General features: G+C 53.0%; 1 protein-coding gene across 1 annotated transcript in view; it reads left to right on the top strand.

Moving 5' to 3' along the window:
• The window catches only part of UNC5B (unc-5 netrin receptor B), a gene marked incomplete at its 5' end in the record, with an annotated part of 55102 nt that extends 50730 nt beyond the window's left edge, over positions 1-4372 (top strand). Inside the window, 4 exons of the mRNA XM_085305588.1 lie at positions 1669-1818; positions 2276-2440; positions 2986-3164; positions 3603-4372. Coding sequence (XP_085161714.1) covers positions 1669-1818; positions 2276-2440; positions 2986-3164; positions 3603-3768 — 660 coding nt within the window. The remainder of the gene's footprint in view (positions 1-1668; positions 1819-2275; positions 2441-2985; positions 3165-3602) is intronic.
• Positions 4373-12097: the final 7725 nt, after the last annotated feature.

Genomic DNA, 12097 nt, shown 5'->3' with positions numbered 1-12097 from the left:
AAGCTATCTTGGAGCCCTGCAGACCCAATAAGCCATAGATATCTACCAGTTCTCATTAGGCAAATGCTAATCTTGTCACCTTGGACACGGCCCAGAGATTTTGCAGGTCTGGTTTGGGGTTTTTTTTTTTTTTGTGTGTGTGTGTGTTTGTTTCCTCCTAATGCATTTGAGACCTCTCRCTCTGGTAGTCATGAGCGTGATGCTCAGGTAGGTCACCAGCCTGGGCGTTGTTCGCGCCTAGCGTAGCTCAGCAGAGCGGTGAGGAGCGTAAATCAGCAGCTGTGAACGCGGCTCGGAGCCTCCGATGAGCGCGGAGGCCGCTGCGTGTGCAGCTGGGCTCGAGGCTAATCCTCCAGCGCTGCCGCCAGCCAGCCGCTGGTGCGGGTTGCTCCTGCCGCTGCTTCCTGGACCTGTTTGTGCTGGCAGCGAGGAGCCGCTTGAGGCCTCTCAGGAAGGCCTGGCTCGAGGGAGCAGACAACCTGATGCAATACCGTGAAAAATGACCAGCGTTAAACAGCGAGCGTGTTTACTGCCTTCCCCGGAGGTCGGCTCTATCCTTCCTGGCGCCCTCCGAAGGAAGTGGCGAGGGTGCCGCCTAGCGAGTGCTCTGGGCCCCTCTTGCTCTACAAGAGGTCCTGCTGCTGCCTGCTGCAAGTTTTTCTCTCCGGTGCAGAGATTTCTGCCGTGATTTGACTCAGTTTTCTACAGGTCCTACTGTTCCCCCTTGGAGACCCTCCCCTCCCCTCCTGGGGAGGGTTTGTGGCACTGATAACATCACGTGCAACATGAGGAACTTGAGTTTTGGTACTGTCCCTGTGGCTACCTGGACCACCAGTGCCATGGCCATTTAATTCCCTGCTATTTGTCTTGTTGCGTTAGGATCGCCGTAGTGCCTCTAGGTGGAGTAGCAGGCAGTGCTCTGGCTGCTAGATGTTATTTTTTTCACGAGAACTGCTGATGTAGTAAAGCTTGACAGTGTTAAAACCAGATACGGTGGAGCTACRTGGGCATATCTTGAAACAGACCCCTTAAAGTGTCTGACCTTTCTGTGTCGCTGAAATAAGAGACCTTCACATCAGCTGAGAAATACAGAGGCGTATACAGACGTTCACATGTTAAGTTACAAAATACAGGTTTCAGCTCAGGCTGGAGTTGACTGAAAACTAGCAAACTCTGTGAAAAGAGTTGGTAGGTTCTCAGTAAGTTGCTACCCAAATGACAGCGTGCTCTCCTGATTAGGACTCCTTGCCGACAGGCAGAAACTAGAAGGGATCACAGAGAATTGGTAAGGTTGGAAGGGACCTCTGGAGATCATCTAGTCCAACCCTCAAATGAGTGGCCTGTACAGGGATCAAACTCACAACCTTGGCATTATTACCATCACGCTCTAAGCAACTGAGCTAAACCTAACCCCAAATCTGGAGTTATTTTACTGATTTGCATTTAAATCTGTGTGGAAGCTCTTATTTGGGTAGATGGAGACCTTCATAGGGCTTGTAGTACTTGTCGTCGCTTGTTGTCAATGTTGCTGGGCGAGGCGGGAATAGACCTGGCTTTGGGGGATAGCGCAGTCCAAAGCAACAGGAGAAGGTAGAAAAACGGCCTGTGTTTCTCATGCAGTGACACCAGTCTTGGAATTCATGGTTCCCTGTCCCCTCTGCCCTGCAGGAGGTGCTGGAGCTGGAGAGGACACTGGGTGGCTATCTGCTGGAGGAACCCAAGCCCTTGCCRTTCAAGGACAGCTACCACAACCTGCGTCTCTCCATCCATGACATCCCCCACTCGCTGTGGAGGAGCAAGCTGCTAGCCAAGTACCAGGTGAGGAACCAAGGGCCTGARCAGCTAGGCCTGTCTGGGCTCCCTTCCCCAGGCCAATGGATGCCAGCACTGCCCACATCCCAGCAGATCTGGGGGTTATCTTATGCCTCAAATTGGGTCCATTGTGGTAGGAAGCCATACCCGAAGGTCCTGCCTCATGGGTGGCTGATTGAGTGACCATGTTTGAGGCCCTTTCAGGCTGTCTCCCAAAGGGAAGGAGGAATAAGGGAGACTGATTTGGTCTTTCTTGGCGGGATCCAATCTGTCAGGTCCATCTATCCCACCTTGCCAGCTACCATCTCCAAGCGAGACCCTTCTGCTGCAAAGGAAGCAGGCAACTGGAGACCAGGGCCCCATTCCTGTTATTAATTTGAGGTGGCTGGGAGGAGATGGGATTTCTCTGGAAAGCCACTGCTGCATTTGCAAGGCTTTGCTGAGGTTGTGGTTTGATCTGCAGGAAATCCCCTTCTATCACATCTGGAGYGGCAATCAGCGAGCCCTGCACTGCACCTTTACCCTGGAGAGGTACAGCCAGGCCTCCACGGAGCTCACCTGCAAGATYTGCGTCCGGCAAGTGGAAGGGGAAGGGCAGATTTTCCAGCTCCATGTCACACTTGGAGAGGTAAGCAGAGGGGAAAGGAGGAAAGTACGGCCTCACGGCCATGCCTTGTTCCAGATTTAGACAGAGGAGCAAGGTCCATGAAGGAGAGTCAGATGACACCTCTTCTGAGAGTACTGGTTTCACTGCCAAGGTCTATTTGGGAGCACCAGAGCTGTTCGAAGATGTTTCTTGCCTCTTTCCCAGGAAAAACAAGGTTCTGGCTCTCTTGGATCACATCTGGTGATGAAATCGAATATGCTGGTATTCCTGTAAATGACTGTTGCCACATACCAACAGCTATTAGTCATTAAGACACGAGCAAGCATCAGAGAATGCTTCTCCAGTAGTAGAGATGTGGGTTTGGATTTCATCTAATGTAGAGATTACCCTTCTCCTGAGGCCAAGGGAGCTGTAGGTATCCCTCAGTATTTTATTGCCCAGGACACCACCTCGGCTAGCTTGGACGTTGGCCTTGTTTCTCAAGCATACTTGGGAGAGTGGAGAAGTGGCCTCTCCCTTGCTGCCACTCTATGCTGAAATGTCTCCTCTYGTCTTTCCCCTCACAGAATGCCAGCACCTTCGATGGCCTCCATTCACACCACAGCAGTGCTGTGAYGACCCAGGTGGGACCCTACGCCTTCAAAATCCCCCTCTCCATCCGGCAGAAAATCTGCAACAGCCTGGATGCTCCCAGCTCCAGGGGAAATGACTGGAGACTTCTCGCGCAGAAGCTTTCTGTGGACCGGTGGGTTCCCGCGTGCTTTTGTGTTGCCTGCCTGTGCCCACGTCAAAGAGGTTTTGCTCTGCGCCCTGGCTGCAGGACAGCAGACCTGTGTGTCCRCTCTATCACTGGGGAGATGCTCGCTCCCAGCCCTGGAGAGAAGTCTTGTCCCCCTCTTGCAGCTGGGGGCCTGTCACGATGAGCAGAGTTGGCAGTGGAATAATCAGAGCAGAAGCGTATACTTGTGCTCCTTCAGCCATACTGGGGCACTTGAGACTTTGAGGACGGGGAAGGTAAAAGTCCCTGGCAGGCCAAAGGAGGCTTTTCCCTCAGATTGATGGAGTGCCTCCAGTTAGATTATATCCATCTACACCTACCCGTGGCATTTGTGTTATGGCATTTCCTTCGCAGTTCACAGAAACCCACACCAACCAGGACCTTCTCTCTCTYACTCCTTCGCAGGTATCTCAACTACTTTGCCACCAAAGCCAGCCCCACCGGGGTGATCCTGGACTTATGGGAAGCTGAGCACCAAGACGACGGTGATCTCAACACCCTGGCCAGTGCCTTAGAAGAGATGGGCAAGAGCGAAATGCTGGTAGTCATGGCCACAGAGGGCGACTGCTGATGATGCTCCCCACGGCTGGCAGCCCTCAGCCAAGAAGGACGGCGCGAAGGGAAGAGCTGGAGGACGAAACCGGGGCCTTCCCGAACTGCTGGGCAAAGGCCGCGCGGAGGGAAGGCGCGACCGTCCCCGTGCTGCGGCCGAGCGAGGGCGGGCTGAGGCCGGCCGCTTCTCCCATTCCTCCCTCCCCACGTCGCTGTCAGCCTTAGAGACCGAGCCTCCGCGTTTACCATCAATTCAGGTGTTACGCAGCCTTCCTCCTCCTCTTCCTCCCGGCCGTCCCCGGGACGGCGGTGTCGGTGAAGGGGCAGCCGCTGCCTGGGTTTGCCGCGTGGGGAAGGATTAGAGCTTCTTGGGTCGAGGTGGGGGCTTCCTCCTCTTTTTGTTTGTTTGGGTTCACCTTCCCTTTGGTTCTCCTCCTCCTCCTTTAATAGCATTCACGCGTTGAAGAGATGAGTACAATCTAGACAAACCGCTTACTTCTGTCAAAAGCTTCGGATAGCTTAATAAGGCAAATAAGAAAGAAAGAAAAAGGAAAAAAAAACCAGTTTCTTAGGAAACGCAAATAATTTATTATCCAGATCTTTGGATGAGTCCTTTTTTATTATCCAGATCTTTGGACAAGTTCTTCTTGACTTGATCACACATTTCCACTACAAAACAGTGTTCATTTAAATCTCTCTCTCTGCAAAAAAAAAAAAAAAAAAAAAAAAAAAAAAAGAAAAAAAAGATTTATAAATCTTTTTTGTGTGAGAGCAAGAGCATTGTTGTGGTCAGAGAGGCAGAGAGAGAGATTTAAATGAACACTGTTTTGTAGTGGAAATGTGTGATCAAGTCAAGAAGAACTTRTTTACGTGTCCTGGGACCCCCAGGGATGTCCATAGGGATAAGTGCCTCTAGGCTCCTGTGGTTCAGGAAGGGCAAGCTAAGACTGTCTCCATGATTTGCATTGCAAAAGTCCCTTTCTGCTGCTTGCAGAGCACCTCACAAGCAACCATGCTGCAGAAGAATAGGTCTCTCTCTGGAAATGAGGCTGGAGGGATGTTGCCGTGCATTTTTCATGGCTTTCTTTAAGGAGCAACATGATTTGCCACCRCTGTTCCTGGCCCTGCACCAGATGCTTTCCCAGCCCTCCTCCTCTTCCTCCATTGCTAGTTTTTGCCTTCGCCCAGCCCAGGTCCCTGAAGCGGAGAGGAGAGGGTGGCTCAGCTGCTGTTGGCTGCTCCCCCGCAAACCTGTGATACAACTGCTCTGGGTCCAAAACGAGCAGTGAAAATGTTAGGCTGAGTATGAAGAGTATTTGAAATGCCTGGGGGTAGCCGAGGCCTTTGGGGGACTAGATGGAGTAATTGTGGAGACGAGAAGAAGGGATGAGACTTGTGCTGGATTAAACCAGTCTGTGGCTGAGGTTGGGGCATGAAGGGGATTCCTTCGACACTGCAGTGAGTGACGTGTAAACGTGGAGAGTTACAGTTCAGGGAGTGAAGGGCCATCTCTCTGGCATCCGGAGTGCTTCCGGACCCGTATTTTTAACGGGAATACTTTCGTGACCTAGTGCRGAGGAGGCTTTCGGAGTGGATATGCCTTCATGTAGATAACTTAAAATGCAAACCAAAGAATTCAGTCCTRCACCCCTATACTGATGCGTGGGCCAAAGTTTTCAGAAAAAAGCAGGAGTTTGCAGTTCGCACCCCAAGCTGTGGTTTTGGGGGGGGTCCATGAGCGAGCAGGTTTGGGGCCGTGCTGGCAGCATGGCCCCGGAGAGCAGGGCCTGGACGTGCAGCGGCGTGTTTGCAAAGCCACGTCCCCCTTGCGCTCACCTGCAGCTTTCGAGTCAGTATTTCTCTTTGGCTGTGACCCATCTGAGGAAGGATCTATGAGTCGCAAAGCGAGCTAATCGTTTTGGTACGTGAGGCAGCGTCGTAAGCAGCGACAGGGTTTCCCTCTTCTCATTGCAGTTCCTTTTTTCTCTCTTTTTTTTCCTGTAATTGACCTTTATAGCAGCGGAAAAGTTGGGTGATGAGTGGAAAGCAATCACGGGATAGTCCTTAAGAAGGTTCAGTACAAAGATARCGTCTCAGTGAAGGGTAAACACTTAAATTACCTGCAAACAGAAATAYTTGCTCACTGATTGTTTTATCTTAGAAGTTTGTATTTAAGGGGGAAAAAAGAAAGGGAAGGAAAAGCTCAAGATTCAACTAGATAACGCAACAAGATTGTGGGTCCTCTGTCAATGGAAGTATTAAAAGCAAGTTTTGACCAAGGTCTGTCGGTGGTGTCGTAGAGCAGGTCCTGCTTGGGAATGCAGTGCTTGTCGCTGGCACATGGCGCGCAAGAGCATTGGCTTTGGAGGACGGTTCAGGAGAAGGATTCCGGGGACTGGTAGAGAACATTGCCCATACAAGCGTTCGTTCCCCTCCAGGGGTTGCTGTGAACGCGTGGATGCCTTTAAAGGTGGCACGGTCTGGGTGCAGAGCGGGTGGTCCTGCTCCTGGCACTTAAATTGCAGAGGGTGTCTGTAGAAGGTGACCTCCACGGAGGAAAAACAGATAGGAGCAAACCGGTTGTGCTTTGTGTCGGTGCGTGCGTGTTTTCAGTATTGCAGGTGTCACGCTAACTCTTACCAGGTCATCTTCGGCAACATGAGAGGGTCTGCACTAATTCAGCCCCCCCCCCCTTGCCGAGTTCACAACGGCAAACGTTCCCAAGCATTGCTTCGTGCCCTGTTTGCTCCCTTCTCCCGTGATTTACTAGATGAGAACATAGTTAGGAGCCCAAACATCTCCCAAGAATGGGAGGCTCTACCAAGGTGCCCTTGGCGTTTCTGGTTCCCAAACCCTGAAATCAGTGTGGGAAGCACTCGGATTGGATTAATCTTGGCACCTCTGCGTACAGTGATTTAACGCATACTGTCACTCTCTCTTGTGTTTGGGGTTCTCCGGGTTYGTTTCCCATTGGATTTCTAATTCACGTGGGAGAAGGGGGACTTTTTTGCTCCCCAGTACAAGAGGGACGTAGACTAGAGAGTGCAGCGGAGGGCTTCTAAGATGATGAAGGGACTGGAGCATCTCCCCTGTGAGGAAAGGCTGYGAGAGCTGGGACTCTTCAGCCTGGTGAAGAGAAGGCTGAGGGGGTATCTTAGCAATGTATATGGGGGGGGGTTGGACTAGATGATCTGTAGGGGTCCCTTCCAACCGCAGCCATTCTGTGAAATGTAAATGCCCGYTGCATTTTAATGCAGGAAGGGTTTTGCCCGTCTTTTGGTTACGTTTGAGCATCTGATTTCTGAAACCTTGCCTCTGATCTGAGGGAAGAAATAAACTTGCAAAGTCAGGAAGGATGGAGCTACCTAACCGGCTTCTGGCGTGCTGCAGGGCTGCATAGGTGCTGTGCGTGGGCTCGCTTCCGGAGCGCCGTGGTGCTCTTCAGGAGACGAAACGCTCTGCGCTGGGGGCGCAGGGCAGGCGGCGTCTGAATCTCTCTCGCTCTCGTTCTCGCCGTGTCTGCTTCACGGGCCCCAGCGATGGTGTGCCTGTCTGTCCGTCCATCCATCCGTCCGTCCCCCTCAGACTGCCGCAGGTGCCTCTGTGTCCGCTCCCACCGCTGCGGGCGCTTGTCGTCCTCCCCTTCCTCTCGGCGCGCGGGCCCCAAAGGTCCACGGAGGTGCCGGCGCGCGCACGCGCGCGTGTTGTTCTCCGTGTCCCTCGGATCAGGGAAGCGGTGCCAGGAGCTGCGAAGGGCCGCGCGGTGCCGGCCTCTGCTGCCGCACGCGCCTCCCGCGGCACCCGGGCCGCGCGCGTCTCGGGAGGGGGACGCGACGTCCTGAGGCTGCGAGGAGCTTTGCGACGCTGAGCAGGCGTCCTGCCGTCTCCGGGAAGGCAAAGCCACCGTCGGTGTCTCGCTGACAGTGTCCRTCCTCTTGCTCTGCGGTCTGCTTCCATATTTATATGTCTGGGGGATGGGCCTGGGGGCATCCTCTAAAAACGCATCTGTTTGTTCTGTAAACTAAAGAACTGTAAATAACGTTTAGCATTCCTATTGTAACAAATTAATTTTTATGCAATAAATTATATTTCCTAGTCTAATAAAAAATAATTAAACAAAATCTGCTCTCTCCTCTTGTGTTAATTGCTTGCCAACTCCTGCCACGTTTAGCTCCAGCCAAATTTTCTCAGTCTTTATAGTTGCATCTCACTGCTTGGCCTTCGTTCCCTGATAGCACTGCTGTCACGTGCCTGTTGCTGGTGGAGTCTGACATCTTTGGGGCTGGCTGAGAAGATTTGAGCCATGTCCTAGCCGTGCTGAGAAGGAACATCCGCATGGCTGTCCACCAGGAGCTGGAGATCCTGCTGCTCTAATGCTGCACCCGCAGGCCTCGTTCACCATTGGCCGACCTTTCCAGYAGCCTCTTTTCCCCACACATGGGTGAGTTGGCTTCTCAGCTCAGCTCTGGAGGTCTCTCCCTGTAATCCTGACCACCGTGGATATCTTTGCAGTTCTTCTTGCCTTTCCTGCCTCTCAGAGGTGGTGCCTAGCTGGGCTCCTTTCTGCGATGATGTGACTTCTTCCTTCCTGAAGCCTTGAATTGACCAAGCATGTTGAATTTAGGTACTGCRCTGTCATTGTCTGTCACCTCCTCTCACCTCATCCCCAGGCAAAAGGATTTTGTGGAGACATGGAGTATTGCTTGGAGCCAGCAGGTAAGGCCTCGTATTTGTTCCCAGACAAAGCAATTCTCCAGAGCTTTTTCATAAAGCTSGCTGTTCCCTCTGTTGGCATTTAGCCTTTCCACTTCCCTTGTGCTGAGGTACATGTGCAACTTGTGTGCCCACAGGGAGCTCGAGAGCTTCTCTGCTGTTGTGGTCTCCTGCATGCTGGCCCCTCATCTCCTCTTGGGGAGAGTTTGCAGGCAGGGCAGGAGGCGGCTGCTGCCCGTCGGAGCATCTGCCATCCCTGCGCGTTTCTGCATGTGGATGTACTCCCTGGGCTCTGTAGCCCGACTCCCTGTGCTACCTTCTGTCCTTCGACACTGCTGTTGTGCTCCAGGCTGCCAGGGGCTCCTAGGTGAACGCTCCCACCATCCATCAGGCTGGGGACCAGGCATGCCTTTGCTCCAGGGCCCTTCCTCTAGGGCAGCCCTCAGCCCTTTGTGGCCCCTGAGAAACCATGTTGACCACCAAGGTAGGCGTCATCTCGACAGCCAGGTTCTGCTACACACGGTGCAACTGCAGCCTCAGGGCTGGCGGGAGTTTTGCCCAGGTTCAGCTCCGCTGCTGGTAGCAGCCAGGGAATCTCCAGCTGGAGCCCCTCAGTGCTGCAGGTAGAGCAGATGCCATGGGCCCAGGCAGCCTCGGCAGTGGGAGGAGGTTGCTTGCACCAGCAATCTCGGGGTCCCTGATGGAGGAAACCTGTGGAGTTATAGCTTGTTTTGGCTTAGCGTGCGTGGCTACAAGGCAGCAGACAGAAGGAGCACTACAACTGCGCCTGTGCAAGCTAAGGCCTGCGCAGGCCCTACTGGGGGGCGAGGGATGGGGATGTGGGGGTCAGGGCTGAGTCTGGGGCAGGGGGACAGCACAGAGCAGCAATCCGCTGCTGCCCTGCTCCCTTCCCCGTCCTCCTCCGCATGGATTTCTTTCCCAGGAAACGCCACCAGCAGCATGGGCAGAGGGAGGGGGCTCTGCCTTTGGGCTCTCCGATGAGTATTTCAGACTGAAAAGCCTGGCTTGCAGAGTTGTTCAGAGCAAGGAAAGGCTTCTGTTTCCAACATCTGCTCCCGCTTTGCTTCATTTACTTCTTTCGCAGCCCTGTTCATGCATTCTGCTTTGCTCCAGCCTGGGGCCCAGGCCTTCTCATTCCCTTCACCCTCCTCCTCCTCCAAATCCCTCTTTTTCCCTCTGGAAGTGATAACCACCCCCCCCTTTTTTTTAATATTAATTCTTCTAACCTCAGCCTCCCAGGTTGCTTTCCTTTGGTATCTTTAGCACTAATCTGGCTTTCCTTGTGCTAATAGCCCAAATCTGTGGATAGCTTTGACCAAGGGGTGACTGATTTCATCTGATGTTATCTCCTTGAAAGACTTTGTTCTTTGCTTCTCCTTAAAAGTAGGTTGGCCTGACTCTGCTGTGCAGTCAATATATTGAATTTAATTCCCATGACAGTTAAAAGTGAAAAAGAAACCACAGAGAAGAAACCACAGCTGGAACATGTGAATGTCCCCAAACCTGGCCTGACCCGGCCTGTAAATCTGCACTGCAGGATGTCTCTCGAGCATGAGTAATATTTACTTGAGGGACTCTAGCAGCTCTGGTTAACTGCAGACTTGTGTTGTTTATCTTGGTCGGTTGTCACGGTCTCTTGTTTTGATGTGATCCGAGGCTTTTCCTGGAGAGTGGGTTTTTTGACGTGATAGACCACAGCAGGTCAGAAATACCAGGCAAATCCCTCTGAGCCGATGGGTTACTGACTCGCATAGGCTGTGCGATCTCCTCAGGTGCTTTTGCAGTCTGGCATGTCAATGTGGATGAAAATCCTGAGAAGAAACCTCTAGAGAGAAAACTCCATGCTCCTCTAAAGCCTTTRCATTTCAACACATACCCCATGGGTGGTGTGGCTTGGTCACGTGCTTCTTTTTGCTTGCTCATGAAGGAAGAACAAAAAAGAGAGCGGGCATGGGTCTTGGGTTATTTTTGCACCCAGGTGGCCAGGCCCATCTGATTTGTTATCCTCAGGACTCAGAAGAGGGTGGGACAGACGTGCGGTGCTCAGCTCTAGGTCCCAGCCGGCTGCTGTCTCTGCACGCAGCAGTGCTGTCAGGAGCAGAGGTACCTGAGCCAACGTGCTTGGCGTTTGTCCCACAGCCCTGTGCGAGAGTTTCCGCAAAAAGCGGAGACCAGACCATCGCTGGTCCTACTGCAAAAAGCAGAGACCAGACCATCTCCGCTTCTGCTGTGCTGATGCATCCCCTGTGCAGGGCCCCGCTGGATCTTGGCCAAACACCTATGGACAGAGACATCAAACCTGAAAAATGGTACAGCAGGAGACACTTGGATGTAGAGCTACAAAGTCTCGATGAAAAGAGGGGAGGCCCCYGGGCCACAAGGACTAGCCAGACCTGGCTTAATGTGACAGTTCCTTTGGGGTTGTTCACATGCAAACCTAGCACACTTTGGAAGATGAATCCACAACACACAGATGAGGCCATGGGCCTGATTTTTCACTTTTGTTTTGCTTTGAAGAAGGGGATGGACACACATGAAATGCAGGAAACAGCAAGGGGGAGAGACTGTTTTTTCCAGTGTGGAGTTAATCATAGAAAAGATAGAAGAGAAACCTTTAGCATCGAGTAAAGAAATAACAGCATAAAAATATTCAGCAAARCAGAAATGAATATTCCCAAGTGGGTTAAAAATATCTAACGTGATGAGGAAGGATAAAGGCAAACAGCTGGAAAGAGACCGCAGGAGCTGTAACCCCCCTAACTCCAAACCCCAGAGCCGACGCCTGGGCTGCTGCAGCGTCGCCTGGGCACTGCCCTGCTCCTGGCAGCAGCACCGCGGAAAAGCTGCGTCCTGTCAATATGTACTTTTTCCTTGTGGTTGTCCAAGAGGCAGGGAACCCAATCTTTGGGAAAATCCATGCTCCCGAGGCAGGAAAAGGCAAAAAGGAAAGGAAGGATGGGGGAAGGGAGAGGGCTCGATACTTCCTTAATAATCACAGGGCCTCCGGGGTGACTGTTAAAATGTAACTCATAGGAAATCAGAGGCTTTGAGCCAAGTTCTGCTTAATGGGGCGTTCCAGGAAGTGGAGMGAGTGAGCAGGGGGGTTTAACGCGCCCACCTCTCCGGAGTGGGCCACCACTTCACCCCCGGGATGCCCTCTGCTCCCAGCTCTCGCGGGCTCGGCGGCGGAGGATGCATTCACGCCCCGGTGCCTTCAGCCCATGCCGAGCCACGCCGAAGGGCCCGCTGGGTTGGGTTTTGTTATTTCCGTTTCAGGAACACATGGCATGATTACACTTTTTTTTTTTTTTTTTTAAGAGCCGCTCTGATTTTGGACAGTGGGCCCTGCCGCGTGCTGCATGCCCGGGCTCGTGGCGTGCCCGCGGGACGTCAGCTGAAGACAGTCAATCCTCCGGAGAACCCCCCGGCCCCAGCGCGGCGCGGCCCAAGGACCCCCTTGGTGGGAAGGGCTGCGTTTAGCTTCGAGCTGCCTTCCCCCCAACCCTCTTCCTCCTCGTGGGAAGAGCAGCGGGATGCTTCGGGCCGAACTGCGGGCGGGTTGCAGCAGCCAGACGGAGCGCAGAGGGAGCCGGGCGGCCCCGGCGCCGGCTCGC

The sequence above is a fragment of the Rhea americana genome, unplaced genomic scaffold, assembly GCF_003343005.1.
Source record: "Rhea americana isolate MKP2758 unplaced genomic scaffold, rheAme1 scaffold_222, whole genome shotgun sequence".
NCBI classification, from domain to species: Eukaryota; Metazoa; Chordata; class Aves; order Rheiformes; family Rheidae; genus Rhea; species Rhea americana.
The sequence above is the reverse complement of the archived record's forward strand: the minus strand, read 5'-3'. Positions and strand labels throughout refer to the sequence as shown.